Source organism: Trichosurus vulpecula, chromosome 9 (assembly GCF_011100635.1).
Source record: "Trichosurus vulpecula isolate mTriVul1 chromosome 9, mTriVul1.pri, whole genome shotgun sequence".
In the NCBI taxonomy this organism is placed as follows: Eukaryota; Metazoa; Chordata; class Mammalia; order Diprotodontia; family Phalangeridae; genus Trichosurus; species Trichosurus vulpecula.
The window spans coordinates 77,150,756-77,177,383 of record NC_050581.1 but is presented as its reverse complement, the minus strand read 5'-3'; the positions used below and the strand labels follow the sequence as shown (position 1 = coordinate 77,177,383).

Here is a 26,628-nt window from a genome sequence, read left to right as displayed (position 1 = left end):
AGGAGCGGCCCCGCCCTCTGACGGGGACAGATTGCAACGCGATTCCACAGGTGGAAAGGGAGATGCTGGACATTCACCAAATTTGACACTCTGATCCTGTCCCATACACCTCCAAACGACCAAGACTGGGAGTGGGGAGAAATTGGTTCAAGGCAGAATTAACTCTTAGAAAGGATGCAAGGAGTAGAAGGGGGAGGAGCAGGGCCTTAGGCTGCAGGAAGGACACCAATCAAACCCCTTCTTGGCCCCATAGCCTTGGTCTCATAGTCCCTCCCTGTCAGACTTGAATGTGATAGGTCTATTCGTCTCCTTCCCCCTCATAGGAGGTCCCCTCTTTGGTGGTTGGAGTGTGTATTAGGAGGCCCAGGGCACACCCCAAGTACATTAAGTCACCCATACCCAGTTAGGAATGCCGCTGGTGATGTAAGCATATGGATGGAGCTTGCAGGGTAGGATGGACAGGTGAGGGTGTGGCCCTGGCTCAGATTCCAGCATTGCTCCCCTCCACATCCCATACAGAGAGACACAGAAACTGCCAGCCACCACCCACAGCTACAAACACCAACCCACTGTCCACTGCCCACATCCCCACCTGCTGCCAGCCACAGACACACACCATCATGCTCCTGGTTTCACAGCCCTGAAAAAGCAGCAGCATTCTGAGCACTTCTGGGGAGGCCTGTGGAGGGACAGCCAGAAGGACACAGTCTTGAAGGCTTTAATGGTTTTAATATTTTATTGTAAACAAAGGAAAAATCATTTTGTTCACAGCCCCAAATGTGACATTTGGGATTCTGTTTTTGTCTTAAATTGCTCTGTGGTTTGAAATGTACAATATGGCTTTCTTGCCTCCCTGGCTTGCTCAGGAAGGGTCCTGGCAGTGCTAGGGGACAGCAGACAGGCCCAGCTGGGAAGCTCCAGATCCATCCCCAGTCCATCTTCTAGCACTCCAAACACCTTGGCCCCCCAAGGCCACTTCTGTCCATCATCTGCATGATTCAAGGCAGCCTTTCCATGACCTTCGCTTTTGTCAAAACTTTCGGGGCTCAGATCCTCCTGGCTCCATCCTTGGCTTCCAGACCATGCAGTGACACTGATGAACACACATTTGCTCCTGGGGGGGTGGGTCAACCCCAATCCTTCCAGGCCAGACACGTCCTTACACAATGACTGTCTGTACTTCCAGTTCACCCTCTTGTGAGGAGATCACAAACTCTCCAGCATGCTCCAGGATCTCTATGTCCTCAGAGGCCACCATAGTGACGGTGGCCTGGTCAGCCTCGATTCCTGCCCGAGTAGTCAACACAGCGCCCTCTCCTATGGCTGAGGCCAGGGTCATGGCCACTTGCTCTGTGAGGCTCTCAGGGGTGGCAATGGTGATGGTATCAGAAGCAGCTGCCGCACTGGCTGCCATTCCCTCATCTTCATCCACTGTGACATTCTGGACGATGATTTGGTGACCAGAGCCTGCCTGGTGCACAATCTGCTGCACTACCTTCATGATGTGGCTGTCCACCTAGGGGGGTGGGAGAGGAGGCTCAGCTCCAGGGCCAGGACAAGGAGGGAGGGGAGGCCTCAGCTTGCCATACCATGAGTAGAGAGGCAGGGACCTAAGTTCCCTCTCTCCCATTTCAGGGCACATCCTGACCCCAGACTTCATTCTTTCTCCCTAGGTTCTAGGGTGGCCTTAGAAATCCCACATCCCCATACCAGGCTTCACACCCCTGACCTGACCCCAAATCCCCCACTCCTGCCTACCCTCTGCCCCTGCCCCACCTCAGCCTGTGTGCCCTCAATGATTTCCGTGGCTTCACTGGTCTCAGTGTCTTCCGTGGTGGCCTTGAAAAGGGAAAAAAAACGAAAAGGGAAAAAAAACAAAAAGGGGAGCTCTTATCAAACCTGGAGGGCAAGGACAGTTATTCCAGTAATATCCTTTTTTCCCCACCCTTGGTTCCACCCCTCTGCTCTATATTTTGCCAACCCCATCCCAACACAGCGTGCCACTCCAAGTTCTGAGACTTATGTGCTCATGACCCTGGCCCACACCTCAATGATGTACTCCTGAGTATCGGCCACCACAGAGGAGAACTCCACCAGCACCGTGTGGGCATCCTCAGACAGTGTCGGGGTCGATGGGCTAGCCCTGGACACCACCACTTCTTCCACCTCCAGCAGGCAGCCTCCTGCACAGACACTTACCTGGTGAGGGCCTGGGCTGGCCCATGAGGAACCAGCCCCCCACCCCACTCCCACAGCCACACGGAAACACCACCCACCCCAAACCGCCAAGTTTTAGCTATGTTGGCATCTGAGTCAGAGTGGTCTCACTCTGCCAAAGGGAGCGAGCTCCACATGTCAGCCTCTCAGAGCACGCCAGAGAAAGCATATGCCACACACGCCCACCAAGCCAAGGGGAGTCACACCCCAAGCTCCATGTCCCAAGGCGCCGAGTTCAATAGGCTAACCTTTGGTCCGCAGATGCCGGTTGAGTGTCCCGTGCTCAGCAAAGCCCCGGCCACACTTGTAGCACTTGAAGGGTTTCTCCCCAGTGTGATGCCGTACATGCCGCACCAGGGACCCCTTCTCCCGGAAGCCCCGGCTGCAGAATTGGCACACGTGGGGCTTCTCCTCCAGGTGTATCCGGAAGTGTACCTGCTGTGCATTCTGTCAGACAAAGTGGGATCAGCATGAGGCCCCTCCACCCAGGGCCACCAGCACAGCTTCTCTCTCTCCCCCTTCAGGACTTTTCTCTTGCACTTGCCACACCAGCTGGTGGAGCCCCCAGGTCACACAAGGGCAGTCAAGGTCAGAGAGTTGGCCTGGCCAGTGCAGAGGCAGAGAAGGAGCCTGTTTGGGTAGACTGAATCCCAAAGCCCCAGCAAGTAACAAGGTAGGACAAGAAGAAAAGGGGCCATTCCTGGCCCCCATGGGCACATCCCTTCCCTGCCTGGACCTTGGTTTCTTTTCTGATGAAGGGGAGAAATAGCCCACCTTGGTCTTATAACGTTTCCCACACTTGGGGCAGGCGTATGGACGCTCATCTGAGTGTACGCGGCGGTGCCCCTTCACGTGGGCAATAGTCTTATAGAGCTTCCCACACTCGCCACAGCGAAAGCGCCGCTCTCTGACATGTACCTCCTGGTGCTTCTTCAACAGGTAGGCCTTGGGGAACTCCTTTCCACACTGCTCACACCTGAACAGCTGTTGTCCTGCAGATGAAGGGAGACCAGCCCCGCCCCCCAGGGCACAAACTGAATTCATCCCCAAGCACTCCCTCCCTATCCCTGATGTACACAGACACGTACAAACACACACCAAGAGCTGCACCTAAACACACAAAAATACAGAGATATGGAAGTGGGCAATGAGGCCGACACACAAATCACAGCCACCTTTCTCGTGGGCTGGGACCAAGAGTCAACCTCTCTCCTATATCCCGGGTAGGGGAGGTCTCCTCTACAACTTCACATCTCACCTCTTTCCCCCTCCTGCAGCCTCATTACCTCCCTTTCTCAAGCCCTTCTCAGCTATGAGGGGGGGCCAAGGAAAAAAACGGACAAGAGAACCTGATCCCAGACCTACCAACATGGGCTTTGGCATGCACCTCCAGGGCTGGGGCAGACCTGAAGACTTCTACACAGTGAGGGCAGGAGTACTGTGTATATCCACTCTGGGGCGCTGGGTCAGCCTGTATGGACAGACAATTATCTCCTAAGACTATGCCCCCCCCACCCCCCATATAAACACAATGTGGCTCTGCCCCAACACACACACACAAAACATGACTAATTCAGTCTATTCTCCACCCTGCTGTCAAAGGGATCCTCCTAAAGCCTAGTCTGACCCTGCTCACCTCCCTATCCAATAAACTCCAATGGTTCCTTATCACTTTGGCATCCAAAGCCTCTTTCAAACTGGTCCCCTCCTATCTTTCTAGTCTTCTCACACCTGACTCCTTCCCATAAGTACTCTGTGATCCAGTGAGCCTGGTCTCCTGGTTCTTCTTTGAACAGGATACACTATCCTCTGACCTCAGGCATTTTGGCTGGCTGTCTCCCAGAAGTGCCTCCTCCAAATATCCCCTTCTGCAGGAAGCCTGCCCCAGTCCCTCTTAGTGCCTTCCCTCTGAGATTATCTCTAATTGACTCTGTACAGTTTGTTTGTACAGTTCATTTTCATGCTGTCTCCTCCATTAGACTGGGAGCTCCTTGACAGCAGAAACTGGTTTTGTCTTTCTTTGTATCTCTAGCACTTAGCCCAGTTCCTGAAACACAGCTGGCACTTAATTAATGCTTGCTGACTGACTGAAGAGCATTCTGCCCTGGCCATTCTCGCACACACACCTTGCCATGCTTATGGAGACAGTTCCATCAGGAAAAAGCATAAGTGGGATTCTTTAACCCTGGGGCATAGGAGACTGACCAATGAGGCCCACATCTGCATAGTTATGGAGTGAAGGACATGAGATGTGTAGGCCCCTTTGAGCAGTCCTAATTATGGGGCTTCCCCAAGATCTCCTTCAGGAGACAGAGGCCACTAGTACCCAAAGTTAATCCCTGAGCTGGAGAGGAGCACGTGGTGTAGGCACCTACTGTTTGCACTTCTTCCACAGCTACAAAGTGCTGCTCTCCTGTCCTCACCCCCTCAGGCCCTGGCTCCTGGGCAGTGCCAACACAAGGCTCAGCAGGCATGGGACCCTCTTCTACTGCAACTCTCTCGATCACGAGACCCGAGTTCTGCATGGCTTGTCTCAGCAAATTCTCACTGCTCACCTCCCCTTCAGAAGGCACCTTTTCAGGGGCTGATGTCTACAGAGAACAGGAAATATCAGGAAATGCTGTTCAGTACCTAATAGAGAGCTCTGCAAAGAAGAGTCACTTAAAAAAAGGCTTCCTGACACTCTGGCTACTCTGTTAGAAGGATCATGTGAGTTTTGGTCTAGAACAGCCCAAAGAGGTAAATTTTACCAAGGAGAGTCTTATGGGGCAGAGAGAAGAGAAGCTGACCCCTCCCAGAGACTGAGCCTCACTCTAGCACTCAACAGGATACATGGTGTCTTCCACCAGCTCCAAAAGACATCCACTGTGGCCAAGGAGCTCAGTCCTGTTCACTCTGAAGAAGAGGCCCATCATCTCCTCTCTTCCCCTCACATAGTGGCCCTGAGATTTTCAAGTGCTCATCTACCCACCACAAGCATTAAAAAAAAAATGGGACTCTTCTTCTAAGGGTTGAGTTTACAAGTCTGGGCTAAAACAAAGGCTAGAACTTTTCTTGGTAGTGGGATTCTTCATAACCCTGTAACCTTTCAGGAGAGCCACAAATGGAAAGAAAGAGAGCAGACCACCTAGCTGTCCCCCACCAGAACTCAATGGATAGTAAATGTGTCCAATTCATAAAGACCTGCATTCAACCTAACCCAAACACAGTTACCCACAAAAGGCTAGTGCCAGGGAACATCTCCAAAACAGGACTGTGAACTGGCAGAAGACACTGTCTTCATTCCTTCACTGAAGGAAAATCTAATGCTCTTCATTCAAACAGAAACCTAGTCCAACCCAACCTAGCATATAGCCCTTTCCAGTCTAGCCAGGAGTTATCACTTACCTCCTGTGCTAAGGTTTTCATGTCCACAGGAAGCTCCTGCATCTGGACATGGACCTCGTGGATGACCGTGCCCTTGTCATCGGTGACAAGGTGAATCACTGGTGGTGTTGTCTCAATGGATTCACTTGTGATGGCTGTGACTGTTTCAGTGTTTGAATCGCTGGATCCTAAAAACAAAAGGAAAAACTAAGACCATGAGAAAATCATCACCCCTCCCACAAGGTGCCCACAGGGCAACTTCCTGGGAAAGAAAACAGCACCTAAAGGGTAGGAGGGGGCTGGGGGCGGGGGGTGGGGGTAGAATTTCCTACCCTGTACCTCAGCCATCCTGTGGTCAGTAGTCAGTCATTCCTGTCTTCTCTCAATCTGCCTAGCAATATCATTTTCCACTGTATATTTGATAAGAAGGCCCCAAGATTGAGTGACATATGCAGGGCAGGTGCTTCTGCACTCCTTCCTGCTTCCAGGAACAGCCCAAAGATGACAGGATCAGAGACAACAATAGATCTGTGTATCCTGTGATCCCATATGACCAAGGCATGTTTCCTTGTAACCTAAGAGGCTGTAGAAGTCACCTGCTATGAAGAGCTCTTCACTCCTCATCCCTGAACAAGCTCACACCCTGAAGTAGCTCCTCTGTGGGTGGCGGGCCAGTAAGTTCCTGGGTAGGAGGATAGCTACTTGCTATATCCTGGGTTCATCTAGAGTATTCACAAACCTGGGGGAACGTCTTCTTTGCTAACAACTATTTCTTTGTTCATGTTGAATCGGATTTTTTCTGTACATGGAGTTAAGGATTTCAGGTGTCGGGTTAGAGCTCCAGACTCTCTAAAGCTCTTCCCACAGTTCTTGCACTTGTAAGGGCGTTCATCTGGTGAGAGAACAGGGTCAACAGTTATACAGATGATAATGAGTAGAAAACAAACCCTAAGGGGACAAAATGTCTTTCCCAGTTAACAGTCACCCAGGGACTAACTACTCGGCCACAGAGGTAGCCCTTCCCACCCAGCATGTGGCTGCTCAGAGCCTCAGGCCCACTGAACACTGCCCCAATCCCTTCTCTGCCATCCACGTGGACAGAAGGTGGAACCAGCGATGCAGCTCCGAGGGTTCCCAACCCAAACAACAACTCCAAATCCACTTCCCTTACCTGTGTGTCGCCGGTGATGCCGGATGAGAGAACCCTTGGTCCTAAAGGAAGTTCCACATAACTTACACTCATAGTCCTTCTTGCTACTGTGTGTGATCATGTGGGCTTTGAGGATACTGGCCTGGGAGGGGGAAAGGATGGTTGTCTGTAAAATGGAACACTCCACCCCATAAAACAAAACAAAAAACAACAGAGTAACTCTGAAGAATAAGAGTAAAATGCCTCAGGGCAGAAAAGGTGAGATGACTAGAGTCTAGAAAGAGAGCAGCAAACACGGCCATTCTCAGAGGGGCAGTGCTCAGGAGCAGCCAGAGCCCAACCCAGCTGGCCTACACCCAAAGTACAAGAGAAACTCTACTGTCAAACTCCATGAAGGGACCCTGGCCCAGGCCAGCCCAGCTCACCGTTTTAAACGTCTTGTGACACAGCTCACACACGTAGCGTCCTTCCTTGTTGACAAGCAGCTTCACCTTTAGCAGCTCAGTGGAAACATCTTGCTCAGTGTCATCGGGACTAACAGGACCTTCTACAAGCTCGCTGTCCCCAGGCCCACTGGGGTTTTCAATGACATGGTCTGTTGCTGCGACAATGACTTCTTTGATATGACCGCTGCCTGGGGAAGAAAAGTCTTGCCATCACATTTAGCTCTTGTTACCAAAGATAATTCCCAGCAGCAGGAAAGTGGGAAATTGTTAGAGGACTTGGTGCGGGCCCAATTTCACATGGATAGCTTGGCCTTGGGTGTTTAAGATGTTCCTGGCTCTTTATAGAGAAACACAGGAACTGCCGTTCAGTCTAGGGATTTGCTGCCAACAGAGGCCTAAGGAAAGAAGCGGACTAGATTTCCACAGGTCAGCTTGAAGGATGAATCTAGTCAATCTTGGATTTAATAGGAGCCACAGGCTTTGTCCTTCTGAAACCATTACCTGTCAAAAATTCCCCAAATCCTAACAAAGCTGAGCTCAAGGGAAACTAAAACAAGGCCTCCTCTGGCCCTTCAGGCCCAATTGTCGCCAGGACAGGACACAAGGACCCAAAGCACAGACACGGCCAGATGCAATTTGGTCGACCTAGACCCACTGCCTTTCCCGTAGAGGTACAGTGTCCCTGAAGAAACAAATTCTGATTTTTGTTCTGGCATTTTAAAATATCAGGACAATGCTATCATGCTTCATCCAGGAGGAACCGGAAGGGAAACTGCACTAAACTGGGTCACAAGAGAACTTGGGCTGAAGCTTCCCACTCTGACAACAGCAAATATTAAGCTCCTAAAACAATGTGTGTGAAACTTATGAGGTTGGTCCTTAGAGACAATTGGCAGTCTAATGATCCCTGGTTTTGGCAAGTTAATTTTTCCTGCTCTGGAATCAGACTTTAAGGAGCATATCCCTACAGAAGCTGGATAAATGAGCCAGTGAGAAGAGATTCTCAAACTCCAGAAAGTCACACATGTCACCCTTCCCCACTGCTATGCCCTTTCGCCAGCAGCATTAGCCGCTAAGCCCAGAAAAGAATACAAAGTCCTATGTAATCTGTGCCTCAAACACCAGGGCAGAACTGGGCAAAAATGCCTGTTCACTCTGCCCCAAGATAGGTACGCGGTCTCATTCTGTGTATATGCCATTACTCACCTGACCCTCCCACCAGCCGTCTCACTGCCACACATCCCTCTTACTACTTCGGTGACCAAATTTTCCTATTTCTCTTTCTTTAAATAAAAACTTTGCAGGAGAAGAAAATGAATGATAATTAAACTCTTTAACCATTTAACATGCTTCCAAATTATCTCTTCTACTTCACTACTGTAAAGACGTTAGGTAGGCAATAAGATGTAGCAGAAAGAGTGCCGGATTTGGAGCCAAAGAAATGAGTTCAAATTCCACCTCTAACACTTACCAGACATCTGATCTTGGGCAAAGTCATGTTACCTTACTAAGCCTGTTTTCTTATTCATAAATTGGTGGAAATAATTCTTATACTACCTATTTCAGAGTCTTAAAGAGTTTCTATAAAGTGTTATAGAAATATTTATCATTGTTGCTAAGAAAAATTTCTGGCTCAGATTCAATCTAACTCAGCTCAGATTGATCTGCCCGCTGGCATAAGCATCACAAATGCTTAGGCTCCCTAAGAGTTTACCCAATATGGCGAATCTTTAATAAACTTTGTCTTTCTTTGGCTAAGAAAAAAAAAGAAAAAAAAATTTCTTTTGACCAGTCCTGTGCCCAGTCCTTAGGGTAGGGCATGGGGGGGGGGGGGGGCGGAACTACTTCTACCATGGACTAGCCCTTTCTCTTAGAAGTCTTAGAGCAGAGGTTGGTAAAACTGTAATTTGGAGTATTTTGGTAACTACATTTGTATATAATTGGTTTCATTTGTAATCTATTTTAAAAACATTTCCCTAAGAAGAGGGTCACAGGCTGTAAAAGGAGTCACAAAAAAAAGTAAAGAATCCCTTGCCTTAGAGATATATGCCTCAGCACTGAGAGAATACAGGCTTACAGAGCCAGCATGTGTCAATGGCGAGAACCTTTGTCTTCCAGATTCTTCAATCAGCTCTTTAGCCAATATGCTGTGCTGCCTCTCATTAAGAAATAGGCTCCTATTATTGTTGTTATTAAGAAGTACACTTGTTCACCAAATGCCCCTATTTCTGAAACAACCAATGAGCAGGGAATGTGTTTCTGATGTGACGCTAACTGGGTCAGCCCTGGACTCATTAGTGGTGAGATTTAACCAGCTGAGCCTGTCAGGCCAGCCCAGGAAGCTGGAAGGAGGGGCGGGGGCAGGCAGGATACCGATGCATTCTAGGATATGTAAGGGGGGGAAGGGAATATTGGGGAGGGTAAAGAGGAAAGAGATGCAGGAAAAACTGTGGGTAACAATGGAAAACTAGAAAGAAAAACAGCAATGCAGGAGTGGGGGCCTGGTAGCCAAGGAGGAAGCATTCCAGTTAGAGGAAGGCAGCAGCTGGGAGCCTGTGCCTCATGTACCTAATTACATGGCTGGCACCAATGTGATCCACATAATAACTACCAGGATCAAAGCAGACTTTCAAGAACAAAGTGGGCGTCCGACTTTGGACCAAAGAGAACTGGTTTTCCAAATAACACCTTCTCTCAAACAGGAATTTCAAATGAAAACCTAACTATTACCTTACAATCTACATGGTGGGGTGCTGCTGCCTATGGATGAAATCTCTTCATTTGTATGAATGTTCCAAGAATTTAAAGGAAAGAAGTAAAAGACAGGCCCTCTAACGATGTGGGGAAGATGTCAAGGAGATTCACCTTTTAATCCAATACCACTGTTTCTGGATATCTCAGCCTCCTCTCCCAATCTGCCCCATCACCCTCTCTTTCCCAGCCAGGCCTTCTCTTAAAGGCTGATATCCAAAACAGTTTCCGTCAAGGCCTTTTATATTGCATTTTATATTGTAAGAGACCGGTAATGTGCTTCTTGACTTTTGCTCCTGGCAGATACCCCTTCCCACCATTTACTGCCCTAAATCTGTGCATACTCTCATCCATGGAAAGATCTTCCTCTTCCCATTTACATTTCTGCCCTTCAGAGATGCACTGAGCACCAGCCTCCCCTGGAAAGACTTCTGATACAGAATAGTCCCAATTTATAACTAACTTCCTTTCAGTAACCAATGCCTTGATTCCACCTCCACGAAGTACCTATCTGTCTTTGCACTATTATAACAAGGACACTAAAAAAAAATAACAAGGATACGGTCGCCTTACATTTTGGAAGTTCCTTTAACTTTCGAAACATTTTGACATTAATTCAATGGCTCAGAGGAGGGAGTCAGAACTGGCACCACTCCAACCCCACCTTTTCAGCTGAAGAACCTGTGGCCCAGAGAAGTGCAGTGACCTTCTGTAAGACAACCTTGCCTACCAGGCTTACAGAGTTTAGAGAGTACATGGGAGAATGGGGACTCGAACCTGGCTGTCTCTCATTAAAGTGCATTCTCTCTCATCCTGGAGACAGCACCATCCCGATGGCCAAAGACCCACTTACCAATGATGTCCGGAGCACTGCTGACATCCTCTGAGAGCGAAGATGTCTCCACAACAATGTGAGCCACTGTAATGGACTCCTCCCCAGATGGGACCACCTGCTGTAACACAAGATGCATGGAGGAGAGAAGTCAGGAAACACAAGACACAGAGAAAGACTCGGACTCTGTTGATGTCTTCTATTTTTGATAACAATTACTCTCCTTTAAAAGGAAAACGGAGAGAAGCATTATTCAGGGGGAGAGCTCTCAGAACAAGAGGAATCCTTCCATCTCTCTAGGGACTGACTCCCCTCTCCCAAATACCAAACTGTGTCCATTTCACAAGGTACAAGTGGGTGGACACTATGTGATATGCAAGAGGTTTGGGGATTGGGAAGGGGATGGGAAAGTAAAGAGCCTTTGAAGCCCATCCTCCACGGGGGAGACAGTCACAGGTAAGTAGGTCATTGTTAGCCCTTTAGGCTCCCCAAAGTAGGGAGCAGCCCCCAGAGATCACATCAGGGAACTGCCCTTACCTCCTGGCCCAGCAGGGCTGCTGCTGTGGCTGTCGTAGCTTCCTGGGGTGTGCGCTGACATGCCTTCTGTATTTTGTGTTGTACAAAGTCTTCGAGGGCAGTGAACTCAGACTGGCAACGGCCACACTTGTGCACGTCGTCTTCATCTGAAATGTAAACAGCAGCACTGAAAAACTTTGGACATGGCTGCTCCTGTAATCCCTGAGTGGGAAGAGCCTTCGAGGGATCTAAGCCAACCTCTACCTTAAGGAAGAATCTTTGCTACATCTCTGACATGTGACCATCCAACCACTACTCGAACACTTCAAGATCATTCATTACCTCTCAGGTAACTCATTCCATTGTCAAATCAATTGACCAACAAGTATTTGTTAAGCACTTACTACTTTATGTGCCAGGCATGGTGCTGGGGTACAGTGACAAAAATGAAACAATCACTGAATTGGCGAAGACAATATGAAAATATGTAAGTATATCCAAGATAATTGAGAAGGAAGAACTAGTAGTTGGGAAATCAAAAAAGGCTTCTTTCTTGAAAGAACTGAGCTGTGAAGGAAACAAGAGATTCTAAGAACCAGAGGTGAGAGAACAAGGCATTCCAGACATAGGTATGGCCAATGCCCAGGCACAGAAATTAGAAATGGAGTGCTATGTATGAGAAATGGAAAGCCAATTTGGCTAGTCCACAGGAAATGGGAAGTTATAATAAGGCCAGAAAAGTAGTTAAGACTGGGTTGCAAAGGGCTTTAAAATCCAGCAACAGGGAACCGCTGGTGTTAAGTAGTTTATTAAGCAGGGGAGTGGTAGGCTCAGACCTTCACTTTAGGAAAATCACTTTGGCATCTGTGTGGAGTATGGGCTGGGGAAAGAGAGGCAGGGGGACCATTGAAGAGGCAACTGCCATAGTCCAGTCAAGAGGTGACACAGCTCTGATTGAAAATAGGTTTTCAGCATCTTCGTGCTGCTGAACTGAACTGTCTTCCTGCAGCTTCCACCTGCTAGTCCTAACTCTGTTCTCAGGAGTCAGAGTAAGCCTGCTCCTCTTCTGCATGACAACCCTTCAGGTATCTGAAGGCAATAGCCACATATCATTCTCACCCTCCCTCTACTCTTTTCTTCACCAACTTAAAAGTCCTCAGTTCCTTAAAATGATGGTGATCAAGGCCCAGGATCCTGTTCACCAAGGATGATCAAAGAACAGATTATCTGGAAGCTGGCTATCCTAGGATGCTTCTTTCCTTCAGGATCAGCTGGTGCTCTCTTCACTTTCTGATTTAGGCTAACAGAATTCAGTTCTGGGCACTGTTCTGGAGGGCTCTTCAAACACTGCTGGGCTCATACTGGCCCTGGCTCATCAGGAGACACCACCCCATCTAGAGCTGTGGCCTACATAAAGCTGCAAGGGTTAGCTAATATGTTAGAAGACAAAACTGAGATTTAAAAGTCCTCCCCAAGTTAAAATGAGGAAGTGATTTGAGATGAAATTTAATGGGGAAAAAATATAAAATTCTACACTTGTGTTTAAAAAAAAAAAAGACTGCACAAAGGATGTGGAAGCTGTGGGTAAGCAAGTTCAAGTGCAATTGTAACCAATGAGTAAAAAATCTGGAAATTTTTATGGATTGCGAAGTTGATATGAATCAATGGTGCAATGAAGCTGTCACAACAGCTAAGGTGATCTTAGGCTGCATTGAAAGATGTTTAAATCAGGAAGCAAACGAAGTGACAGTTCCCTCTTCTGGATTACCTTGTTCACTTTGGAGCATCACATTTTGGAAGGACACTGATCAGCAGGGGCAGCCAAAATCTTATTGGAGGAGATTCAAGGCCTTGTCAGCATCTCAAGCTTGCTACTTCTAGAAAGTTACTGGTTCAATATTTGTGGAATGCTCAAGCTGTAGGAGGTAAAAGGCAGCTCGAGTAACAAGAATCCAGTCTGTTTTTAAAGACTTATATTTGTGCCTGCCACCATCCAGATATCTGCCCTCCCCAAGTGGACAGGAACACAGTTTCTATCAAGAGGGGAAAGGCCTCTGGGAGGTCCTGGGCTCTGGGAACCATCCTCACGCTTTCAGAATGAGAACCAGGACAACCTTCCAAAACCGCAGGTTACTGAGGGTCCCTGTTGTTGGCAGAACTAATACCTAAAACCTGCTATAGGTCTACCCTTAGAAACCTCATCCTGCACAGGAGTAGGTCAAGGTAAGCAAGGCAAGAATTAAAACCAAACTTAGGATAGGTCGGATGCCCCTGTCCAAGAGAAGGAGCCAAGGCTCAGTTCCTATTCAAGCTTCCTTACCCCACCCTTACCTCCATCTCCACTTGCTGAAATGTAAATAAAGGCTGTTCCCAAGAGATGCAGGCTCCCCAGAACTGCATAAAGCTCCGGGCTGCCTAGCAGAATTAGGAACTGGACAGTGATCTAGGCCAAGTCTGAAAGCCCAAGTCCAAAGACTTTACCAAATCGGATTCCTGGTAAACAAATCAAGGTCTTTTACAAAGGGTCAGGAGGATTTGGCATTGACTCTCCCACTTTCCAGATTAGCAGACTGGGGAAAGAGGAGTCCTAACATTCATCATCCCCTCTCTGATCTTGTCCTGCCCTCCAACCCAATAAGCACTTATTAAGTGCTGTGTGTGTGTAGGAACTGGGGCTACAAAGGCCAAAGGTAAAACAACACCTGCCTTGGAGGAGCTCACATTCTACCAGAAGGATACAACATATAAAGAGAGAAAGGAGCCAAGGTTCAGCTAATCATTAAAAGGAACATTTGAGGAGGAAGAAAGTACACTAAATACCAAAAAGGACAAAGAATGGCTTCCTGGAGGACAGGAGTTCTTAACTTTTGTTTAGTATTTGATAAGAGCATTAATATAATTATTTTAATCCCTTGTAATCCTATGTATTTTATTTTGTTCAGTGGTTATCAGTTACATCTGTCTCTTTGTGACTCCCATTTGGAGCTTTTCCTGGCAGAGATCCTGGAGTGGTTTGCCATTTCCTTCTCCAGCTCATTTTACAGATGAGGAAACTGAGGTAAATGAGGTTAAGTGACTTGCCCGGGTAGTGTTTGAGGTCGGATTCGAACTCAGGATGATGTCTTCCAGACTCCAGGCCCAGCACTCTATCCATTGCACTGCCAATGCATTTATAAAACATTATTCTAAGAAGAGGTCCAGTCTTCATCAGAGGGCCAGGACCCAAAAAAGTAGAGAAGCCCAGTTGCAGGAGATGGCTTATGAGCTTCACTATGAAGAGAAGGAAGGAGGGAGTACATTCTAAGATACAGGAGGGAGACTGGCATGGAGGCAGGAGGATTGCTGAGTGAGAGGAAACAGCAAACAGACCAGTTTGGCCGGACTTCAGAATGCATGAAGGAGAACAATGTGCTATAGGTCTGGAAAAGTTGGCTGCTACATCAAACTGTGACTGCTTAAATCGCAAGCTGAAGAGTTGGTATTTTATTCTACAGACAACAGAAAGCCACTGAAGGTTCTCAAAGTACTTGTACTTGAGGAAGGTATTTTAACAGCTGTGTAGAAGATGAGGTAGGAGAAAGGAAACCAGAAGTACAAACAGGAGGTGACTGTAATAGTCCAGGCAAGAGCTGAAGGAGCCTGAGTAGGAGCTGTATGAATAGAATGAAGAGGGCAGATTTAACAGATGTTATCAAAGGAGACTCAACATAACTTAGCAAGTTGTTAGATATGGGGTATGAGAAAGAAGGAAAAGCTGAGGCTGACAGTCAAGGTTGTGAACCTGGGTGACTGAAAAATGGTGGTGCCCTCAGCAGAAATAAGGAAGACAGGGATGGGCAGGTGGCACAGTGAGTAGAGCACCAGTCCTGGAGTCAGGAGGACGTGAGTTCAAATTTGGCCTCAGATACTTAACACACTTACTAGCTGTGTGACCTTGGATGAGTCACTTAACCCCAATTGCCCTGCCTTCCCCCCTCAAAAAAAAAAGAAGACTAAGAGAGGGATGGATTTTAGGCAGAAAGATGATGAGTTCTTATTTTGGACATAACTGAATTTGAGGTGCCTATGAGACAAGCAGTAGGAAACATATGATAGGTAGTTAGTGATGTGGGACCAGAGCTCAGTCAAGTGAAGAAGGCTGGATATACAGATCTGAGAGTCATCTACACAGACATTAGAAGTGAACACATGGAAGCAGATCAGATCACCAAGGTAAAAGGTGTAGAGAGAGAAAAGGTGATGGCTCAATATGGGGGGATTTGCCCACAGTTAGAGAGCAGGACATGGAGGAGGAGGATCCAGCAAAAGAGACTGAAAAGGAAAGGTAAGAAAGATAAGAAAACCTGGAGAGCACAGTATCATGGAAACCCAGGGAGTAAAGAGTATTCAGGAGAAGGTGGTGATCAACATTGTCAAGTGATACAGAATGCTCAAGATAGATGAGGATCAGGCACAGGTCAAAGGATTTAGCAATTAGGAGATCTTTGGCAACCTCTGAGAGGGTGGTCTCAGGTAGACAAAAAGGTCAGAAGCCAGAAGCAAATGGGAGCAGAAGAAATAAAAATCATTTCCACATGTTGGACTGTTAAAATCCATCTCTTCTGGAAACTGTCAATTGGGGGAATTTTTTCTTTTGCATTAAACAGCTGTAATAAGGATCTGATTATCCCAGAAATAAGGAACAAATACAAATATATAAAACCAAGAGCTATTTCCCAATAGACAGCCAAAGGATACAAACAGTTCTCAGAAGAACTGCAAACTATTAACAACTATAAGCACAATTGCTCCAAATCACTAATAAGAGAAATGTAAATCAAAAAACTCTGAGAATTCACTCAATATCCAGCAAATTGTCAAAGATGACGACAGATTTAAACAATTAACATTCTAGAGAAGTTAAGGTAAGGCACAAGGTTTTGTTAGAACTCATTTGCAAAGTGCCATATAGAACAAAGAGTTGAGCTTGAGACTGTAACCTGATCAGGTAACCACATACAACACTAGGATTATGCATAAGGGCCCTGGGGGTAGACATCTCTTCATGACTCACAACTTCTCAAAGGCAGGAACTCAGTCATGGCAGGAGGACTCCGGTCCACCCTCTAGTTAGCCAGGTTTAATGTGCACATATATAAAGCAGGAGTACATCAGAAAAACCACAGGAAATTAGCTCCTTGCATCACAAGCATTGGAGGCTCTCAGCTTCCACCACCAGATGGTTTCACGCAGACTACACAGCATTTCCAGGGTGCCCATTTCAGAGTGGGAGAGACTAAAATCTTGTGAAGGTAATTCTCAGTCACAATCTCTCTTCTTCCCTTTATACCCTCCTCTTTCCCTGGTTCCAGAAAAGAGGTTCATCCTCCTCTCTCCCCGACCCCTAATTCACAGGGACCAAGGTGGTGGTTCTATAATAATAATGGCTAACTTTCTATATTGATTGCTATGTGCCAGCACTGCACTAAGCAGTTCACAATGACTATCTTGTTTGAGCCTCACAACAACCCCGGGAGGTAGGTGCTATTATGATATTTGCAGATGTGGAAATTGCAGCAGGCAGGAGTTAAATAAATGACTCTCCCAGGGTCAGTCACACAACCAGATGCTTTCTAGGACAACAAAATGGCAAGAGACAGAAAAACTGCAAAATGCCCTGTGAGACAACAGGGACCCTTCCCCTATGGGCGCGCTGTACCCCTTGGCAGCTGGCCCATTTCAGATCTGTATAAAGTCAAGAGCTGGAAGGGCCTTTGGAGATCACCTAGCCAAATCCCTCGTTCTATAGATGAGGCAGCTGGATAAAGCACCGGGTCTGGCGTCAGGACGAGGAGTTTCAATCTGGCTTTGGGCGCTAGCTGCGAGACCCTGGTCAAGTCATTTCATCTGTGCCTCGGTTTCCTGTCTAAAACCGGGATCCTAACAGCACCTGCCTCCCAGAGTTGTTGTGAGGATCAAATGACACGGTAAAGAGTACTGGGTACACGGTAAGCACTATATAAATATGGTGGTTATTATGATGATGATGAGAAAAAGGAGGCCAACAGAAACTGATTAACTCTCCATTACACAGAAAGACTGACTGAGGCAGCCCTGGGCCTGACACTCGAGTCTCCTGCCTGCGGACCCCGAACTCTTTCCCACATCACAGCCCCCTGATTTCCGTCCCGGTCTGGCCACGCTACCGGATTCGGTGGATCCGGGGTTGGCTGCGAAGGGGACACTGAGCCCGGGCCGGGGGGCGGTGGGGGACTGCGGGAAAGTGGCCCAAACTCCTCCAGCCCCGCCTCCCTCCACACTTCCCTCCCCTGGCCCAGTCTCAGCTGAGGTCAATGGGGCGGGGGTTGCAGGGCTGGACGGGGAACGCGAGGGCCTCGGCCCAGGCTAGGGAGAGAGGCGAGAGGTCGGGGGGGAAGGCAGGGTGCCAGTGTGGGGGAGGGGCGAGTAGGGGGGAGGGGCGCCCATGAGGTCACGTCAGTCCCGGGGTCAGGGGTCAGGCAGAGACCGCAGCCTCCCGGCCTGCCTCGCCTGCCTCGGCTTCCCCTCTTTACCTTCTTCGCTGAATGGCGTCGCAAGGCCAAGGAAGCCGCCGGGAGCTGAGGCCGCCGCCGCCAATGCGCCTCCTGGCTCGCCCCGCTCCCGCCCGGCCCCGGCTCCTGCCGTATGAGCCGCCGCCACCCGCACGGCCATTGCGCCCTCCATGTCGCAACGCGCCGCAGGAAGATGGCGGATTTACGACCGTGTCGTCATAACAACGGGCCGGGCCGGGAGGGAGGAAAATAGGAGGGGCAGTGCGGGGGCGGGGCGAGATTCTAGGCGGGGCCAGAGGGAGGAATGGGCGGAGTTGGGAAGAAGAGCTTGGGAGCGGTGGAAGGGTCGCTCCCAGCCCGAGCTCGGGGCGGGGGCTCTGGGCCGACCCCAGGCAGGCCCTGTCTCTTCGATTGTGGGCCCGCCCTGTCCCCGGTCCCATCTTCTTTCCCCTCAGCCTTTGGGTGGCGCCGGGCCTGGGGTCGGGAAGACCTGAGTTCAAATACCGCCTCAGGCCTGGCCTGGGCAATTCCTCAACCACTTTGCCTTCGTTTCTGCCACGGTGAGATCAGCTGAGATAAAATTTGCAAAGCTCTTAGCGTACCCCCGCTCATAAGGCAGACGGCAGGCGCCGTGCCAGGCATCCGTCTCCTCCCACGTCCCTGATCCCCGCTGTTTGCACCCAGACCGCCCTCGTTCCTAAACCTCTGAGCCCATACCCTGCTCTGTGTCCTCTAACTGATCATTCAGGTGCAAGATCCTGCCCCTGACATTTCGGCTTTGTTAGTTCTTGCACGACAAGGCTCTGGTTCTGGGGCTGCACCTCCTCCGCCTTAGGGAATTGAGGGAGAGGGGCTTTAGCCCCCAAAACTCCCCCCAGCTCTACCCTGGAAAAGAGCTGCCAGTTCTGATGGTCAGGCTGTCACCATTGGCAACTAGAGGTTAAATGCTCTTTCCCAACCATCTTTTTTAGGCAAGGTATCCTGTGGCATCCATGGGCATCCACCTTCAACTCAATCATGAAGTGTGTATTTTGCCGTCTGTCTATGTGCCAATACACACCACCATGTAGCCAAGTATTGCTGATAGGATGCAGGAGGGAGACTACAGCCCTGGACCCTCTGCTTAATGAAAATCAAGATCATTGTTCCACCTGGAGCACAAGTACTCTTAGGATTGGAGGCTCCATCCTGGCCTCCTTCCAGAGGGATATGTATCAGAAAGCTGGAGTATGATGAGTCTCAGCCCTCCATTGTTCACAGCAAATGCTTCTAAATGGACTGGGGTTTTTTGTTTTTGTTTTTCATCAAAGGGTGTGATACGATAATTGCTCAAAAAAAAAAGATGAAATTGGCATGGCTTTGCTTTGGTTTGGTTTTTTGGGTGGTTGACTCAAGATTTAAAAACTGGAATAGTGAAATGATGAGCAGTCTAAGGAAGTTGGAGACAAACATCTCCGAAGTTCTTTACTGTGACTTCAGGCCTCTGACTGTACTTTTTTTGTTTTTTTAAACAGTCATTCCAGATATTGTATAATGCATTGTTACAGGGAGTTTCTAGTTTAATGAAGGCTGCCCTGCCAGGCCCTAGAAAAAGAACCTAATTAAATAAATTCAAACTAGGGTGCCAGGGAGGGAGTTAGTAGAATTATTTATATGTAAACTAAGTAATCTTTTTTTAAAAAAAGCCTTTTTGTATATTCTGCATAAATACTATTTTTTGTCAGAACCATAATGACCTGCTCCTTTTCCTTCCAGCCCCAACAAAGATGTTAATGAAGGCTTTTTAACCATCCGTTTTTTTCTTTCAACACCAGCCTCTAGTCTTCCCATTCTCCAATCCATTCTCCACAAAGTTGCCCAACTGATACCCCAAAAGTATAGGCTAATCCTGTCACTCCCCTGCTTGGCAAGCTGAGGTAACTGAGGTCCTCTAGGTTCACCATGAGACTCAAGTCTATAGCTTGAAGCTTATATTAAACTTTACTCTCCTTCACACAATCCACCTTAGAGACAAACTGGCCTACATGCTCAGTCGCCTTTGCATAAGGTATCCTCCACGGATGCCTGACATGCAATCTCTTCTCGCTTCTATGTCTTAAAATCCCCAGCTACCAGTTGTCTTACACAAGATATAGCTCCTAGTGATGTGATTACAAACCAAACCCTAGGGGTTAACCAGAATATTAAGGGTTGCTTTTCCAGTACTTTGTGAGGCCTCTCCTGAGCTTGAGAGCATCCTAAAGTCCTTTTCCCCTTATCTTGCGATACCACAAAACTTCTCTTTATCTTGTAAGACCAAAAAAAATTTTTTCTTCCTTATTCTGTGTCCCCCTGTCCTTATCCTGTCATAAAATTCCTCATCTCGTAAGCAACCATCTCCCTCATCTTGTGTCATAAAATTCTTCCTTATCCTTAATATTCAACCACCATAAGAAACCCTAAAATTACATCATCATCCTGAACATCTACAGGCTGTATAGCTTTCTGTCTATATAAGCCTGGGCCTCCCAAATAGCAGCACCTTTTTACTTAGCCCCTTGGCTATAGTAAAACATCCATGTGTGCTTCTTATAAATAAAAGCAGCTCCTGATGGTTACAGAGAAGTCTAAGTGAATTCTTTCACACCCTAACTACTCTTCTGAATCTGACCTCAACACTAGTGAAAAGTCAGGGTACAGTGCAGTGTCCATCTGAAATGAATTCATGCACTCAAACCATCTTCCAGTCAAAGTGGAAAGGTTTATTGTAATACCAATACGAGCCAGTAGAGTTCCTAGTGAATCTGCAACTTAATAGGGGTGAGACTATACAAAATGGAACCATGCAAGGATCTGGTAGGTAGTCTGGGGTGGGCCAGGTGAAACAGGGAAAGGAATATCAAGTAGGCTAATTAGGTAATCTAGATGGGCTGGGTTGGGCCAGTTGCTTTGGGAGGAGGCGCCAGTGATCTAAACTGCAGAAATGTCTGGGAAAATTCAGGGACTAGGTTGCTTTCAAATACATGGTCTTTTCCTTTTAGAGGTCTAGGTCCCATCACCCCATCACTAGTTAGTAATGTCCTTTCCACACCCTCAGAAATGAATGAATGGTGATAGAATTAATCCAAGATAGCCATTCGTTCAACACAATTTGCTAGGCACTGTGCTTGCTATTTTGGAGTCCCAGCACCCCTAAACCTAAACACTCGGACTTGGAAGGAAGCCAGGGAAACCAGGAGTAGAGATGAGGTTTGTCAAACAAGTCAAAGTGTAATCAATACCAAAGATATCTAAGGCCTAGAATGCTATGAGAAGGCATGGCTTGGGCAAGTCCCCTTCCTAGTTTTGTATACATCTGTAAAATGAAGGGAGACATAGACTAGGTCAGAGATTCTTAACCTTTTTTGTGACATGATCCCCTTTGATAGTTCATAAACCTATGGACCCCTTCTCAGACAATGTTTGTTGCCACTTTCACAGCTGAAGGAAATGCTAAATTTCAATTAGAGATTAGTAAAAACAAAAATGTACTTTTTTCTCTTCCAAGTTCACAGACCCCCTGAAATCTATCCACTGACCTCTAAGAGGTCTGTTGAGGTTTAGGGGTGCTAGGACCCCAAAAGAGGGACACGCAGGTCCTGCCTGAATGAATTCGACCCAAGCTTTCTTTCAGCCAAAGACAAGGTTTATTATAACACCCATAGAACATGCGCGTGATTCTAAAAATCCACCCTTTGGTAGACAAGACTAAGTCTTTTTATAGGAAAAAGATCTTTGAGGAGGGGTCTAGGGAGGATCTGGATGGGAGTGTCCAGTAGGCTGAGGTGACTGGGAGGTAACAGAGAAGGGCAGAGAATGCCCTGGACTACATGACCAAGGGAGAATGAGGTCTAGATAGGATTAAGGGTAGGAAGTTGACAGAGCTAACAGACAATGGAGGGCTGGGCAACAGAAAATTGGGAGATTGGGCCTAAGCTATGATGAAAGGTCAGTCAATTAACTGGGAAGGGTCAATGCCTCAGGCAAAAGCCAGAGATTTGATTAAGTGGGAAAATTCAAGGAGAGTTCAAGGTGGGGTTTCCAGGGCCCATAGACAAATGGGACCCAAATTCTTTTGGGGTAAGGGGCAAAGGTCTCGGCTTGGGCCTGTACCCCGTTAGGTCCATTGAGAACCTCTAGACAAAATGATTCCTAAGTTCTCTTCTAGCTCTATGATTCTGTTCTGCCTGCTCTGGGGATTAAATTCAAAACCTGAATTGGACCCTAAAGGATAATAGCTAAAAACAATCTGAGCTGACATTTAAACAGTGCTTTAAGGTTTATAAAGCAATTTTTTTCTCCTTAGATACTCTCGACAAATTTGTGAATTATATAATATATGAAGAATTCATTCAGGGATTTCCAGCTGAGACGCCTGCCTGCATGGAGGCTAGATCCCCCAGCTCCCACGTGCCTACTCCAGTGAAAACCTGGAATTTGCGCCAGACCAAATAATAATCAAGAAATTCAACAAGAAACTACCTAAGTGACTAACTGAAAACAACATAAAAAGTCAGCCAGAAGCTCACAGCAACAGGAAATGAAGTTTAGAAGCAAAGCCAGATCTGGGAGAGACAGACAAGCCCAGATTCTCAACCATGTGAACCGGAGAAGCCTGTACTCTGCAAGGTTATCTAAGAGGCAACAAGAGGACCCATCTGAAAAAGACCCAGAGAGGTCAGAAAGCTCCAAATTAATCAGAAAGATCCGTATTAGAGATCCTGGCAGTCCTCAGCACAAAGCCCCAATTCAGAAACTATAATGGGGGAGGTGAGCGGATCAAAGAAAACTGACCAATATCAAAATTATTGTAGCCCAAAAGAAGGAGCAAATAATTCTATAACAATTGCGAAGAGTGACTCAAAGGGAAAAAAATGGATCTTCTACAAAGACTGATTACCTAGAAGAAAAGAAGCAAAATGTAAAAGGTGAAATGAAAACTCTGGAGGAAAGAATTGGAAGGAGAATAATATATGAGAGAAAGTGGTAAACCTTACTCAAGTAGTGGAATAGAACAGGAAAAACAGAAGTCAATGACTCTATGAAATAGCAAGAAATATTAAGACAAAATCAAAAGACTGAAAAAACAGAAGAAAATATATGATATATGAAAACAAATGACCTAAAAATAGATTTAAAAAAAAAGATCATTTTAAAAATTATTGGACTCTCTGAAATAGATATTTTTAAAAGAACTTGGATATAACATTTTAAAGAAATCATAAATAATAACTGCCTAGATCTGTTAGAACCAGAGGGGAAAGCGAAGATATAATCTACCAATCACCTACTAAAAATTATCCTAACAGGAAAAGTCTTAAGAATGTCATAGACAAAATCCAGAGCTCTCATGTTGAGGGAAAAAATCTTATAAGCATCTAGAAAGTAGTTTAAGTACCAAGGAACCACATCATGATTTCATAAGACCTGGTAGCTTCTATTATAAATGAGAAGAGATCTTGGAATCCAATATTCCAAGAGACAAAAGATAAAGAGGCTTACAACCAAGAATAACTTACTCTGAAAAGCTGAGTATAATTCCCTGGGAGAAAAATGGATCTTTAAGGGAATAGAGCATTTCAAACATTCCTTTTTTTTTTTTGAGGGGGGAAGGCAGGGCGGCAGGGCAATTAGGGTTAAGTGACTTGCCCAAGGTCACACAGCTAGTATACGTGTCATATGTCTGAGGCCAGTTTTGAACTCAGGTCCTCTTGACTTCAGGGCTGGTGCTCTACTCACTGCACTACCTAGCTGCCCCATTTCAAGCATTCCTAATAGAATGACAACAGCTGAGTAGAAACTTTGTGTAATTACAAACATAAAATCAAGAGAAATAATGAAAAAAAAAGTGGGAAAGAAGGGATCCTACCAGTACTAGATCTCAACTATACTATAAAGCAATAATCATCAAAACAATTTGGTATTGGTAAAGAAATAGGTTATGCCACAGAACACATTAGGTACATATATATGGAGGCAAATAAGTACAGTAACCTGTTTGATAAATCCAAAGATACTTTGGGGATAAGACTTCGTTATTCTGTTGACTGAATGGGGGAAAAAACACTTGGCATCAAATTTCTCTGATAAGGGCTTGGTATCCAAGATATTTAAACAATTAATACACACACATACAAAAATACATCTAGTTTATATATACGTAATATGTATATTATATATACACATACATATACATATATGCAGTTATGTGTATATGTACACATACACATATATACATATAAAACCAAAAGCCATTTCTCAGTTAATAAGTAGTCAAAGGATATGGATCCCAAATGGAATAGTTATTAAAATATAGTTTTCAAAAGAAGAATAGTTAACAATTAACCATATGAAATAATGCTCCAAATTACTAATATTAAGAGAAATACAAATCAAAACAACCCTAAGGTTTTATCTCTCACCTTGCAAATTGGCAAAGATGAAAAAAATGGGAATAGTCCATGTTAGAGGGATTATAGGAAGATAGGCACACTAGTGAATTGTTGCTAGAGCTGCGAATCAGTACAATCATTGTGGAAAGAAATTTGGAATTATGTAAAGTGACTAAAATGTCTATACCCTTTGACCACAAGACTCTGTTATTAGGCTTATGTCTCCAAGGAGGCTAAAAATAAGAACATATATACATATATACAAACATATGTACATATGTATGTATGTGTATGTATGTATGTATTATGTATGTATGTATTTATAGTAGCATTTTTTGTGATATCAGAGAATTGGAAATAAAGTAGATGTCCATCAATTGGGGAATGGCTAAACAAAATATGGTTACATGATTGTAATAAATATCACTGTGCTGTAAGAAATCACCAATGTGATGAATAAGAAGAAGCTTGGAAAGATCTATATGAACTGATGAAGAATGAAGTAAGCAAAGTCAAAAAATACATGCACAATTACTACAACACTGTAAATAAAAAGAACTACTCCCCTGTAACAACAATGCTACTTGCTGCCGCTGTGGCTGTGTTAAGGCCAATAATACCAGCACACAGGAGGGCTGCTAGCACAGGTTCTTTGATCTGCTTTTCTAAGGAAGGAAAGCAACTTTAAGGGGTTTACAATCTTACTTTAATCAAACATACACATATCATTCACTTAGTTCAGGGGAAAAAGTCAGCACCCTGAACTTGAGAGAAAACACAAACAGAAATTACAAGCAGAAATATATAAACAGAGCAAATAACACAAATCAACAGACAGGCTTCTGTCTAATCATAGCAATACATATATAGTTACTAGAGAGAGAAGCACCAACATCTGGGTTTTCAAAGCCAGGGGGGCTCCTTAACGGCTACTTAGAGTCTCCACACCAGCACTCTTTCAATGAGTATGCCCCAAACAAAATGCTAACCTCAGCGTATATATACATTTCTTCAGGGTCAGAGGGCTTTATACCTCTCCTGACCTAACTAGCAAAAGGGTATGGGCCTTCCTACAAACAAAGGCAAGACTCAATCAAAGGCACTTGATTGCCTTTGTGCTGAGAAGCACTCCAAAACAAAAAACAACAAAAATCCAACTTTGCTTGCCCTTACATCCCCCCAAATCAAAAGTGAATGTTGCAAAACTATAAAGAACAATCAATCATGGTTTGAAAGCAGAGATATGAGAAAATACACCCCACTTCTTTGCAGAGGTGGGAGGTCTGCAAGTGTTGTACATTACAAATATTCTCAGTTTTTTTCATGTATTAATCTGTTGTACTGATTTTTTCCTTTTCCTTTTTCATTTTTGTCTTAAAATATACTATTTCTTATATGGGAGAGGAAGGAGGAAAAACACTGGGGATAACTATGATAATGAAAAAAATAAAAGACATTGATAAAAACTTATTGTTCAAAATAAAGATTGTAATAGAGTTTAAAAATTCACTTTGACAAAAGTACTGGGAAAACTGGAAGGCAGTCTGGCAGAAACTAGGTACAGACCAACATCTCACACTATATATCAAGGTAATCTCAAAACAGTTATATGACTTAGACACAAAAAGTGACATCACAAAAAATTAGAGAGCCAAGGAAGAAAATACCTTTCAATATGGATAGGGGAAAAGTTTATGACCAAATAAAGGATAGAAAGGTTCACAGAATATAAAAGGACAGTTTTGATTACATAAAATTAAAAGATTTTTACATAAACCAATGTAGCTAAGATTAGAAAGTAGGTCAGGGCAGGGGAAGGGAACTTCATAGCAAGTTTCTCTGATGAAGATCTCATTTCCAAGATATATAGGGAACTGATTCAAATTTATAAGAATAAGAGCCAATCCCTAGTTGATAAGCTGTCAAAGGATAGGAACAGACAGTTTTCTTTTTTCTTTTTAGTCTTCTGTGTGTATTTATTGTTTTACAGCAGATCATCATAACTGCCAAATAGTCAGCTGTGCAAAATAGTGTATATGGTGCTTAAGCACAAATGGGAGACACAATTTTTTTAAATAAATACTTAAACACAAATTTATGGTCCTACGAAAGAGCATTTAAACTCGATGGTCTAAGTTGATCTGCCTCTTTGGACCCACAGTAACTGTTATTTTCCCAAAAAAATAGTATCAATATATGGAATCATCATCAGTTCCACTGTGTGAATAATGGATCCCAATAAATGAGTCCCTTTTTCTAAGAGCTTTCCCTAGTTCCCCTACAAACATGATCTGGCCACAGTAAAAAGACAACAGGAATTTTTTGAATGTCAATGGTCCAAAATGCTAAGTAAGGTTAAAGTATTCTACATGATCTATATTCACAAGTTCCTTTTTTAGTTAGGATGCAC

At 45.5% G+C, this 26,628-nt stretch overlaps 1 protein-coding gene across 1 annotated transcript; it reads right to left on the bottom strand.

Moving 5' to 3' along the window:
• Positions 1-722: 722 nt before the first annotated feature.
• On the bottom strand, positions 723-18,004 carry E4F1 (E4F transcription factor 1). The gene is made up of 14 exons (XM_036739290.1): positions 17,830-18,004; positions 11,300-11,445; positions 10,784-10,883; positions 7,159-7,367; positions 6,755-6,875; positions 6,323-6,475; positions 5,605-5,771; positions 4,593-4,808; positions 3,583-3,688; positions 2,992-3,209; positions 2,466-2,664; positions 2,047-2,183; positions 1,777-1,839; positions 723-1,516 (listed from the first exon to the last, which is right to left on the bottom strand). The coding sequence occupies exons 1-14, from the start codon at positions 17,978-17,980 to the stop codon at positions 1,160-1,162; spliced, it is 2,343 nt and encodes a 780-aa protein (XP_036595185.1). The 5' UTR covers positions 17,981-18,004; the 3' UTR covers positions 723-1,159.
• Positions 18,005-26,628: the final 8,624 nt, after the last annotated feature.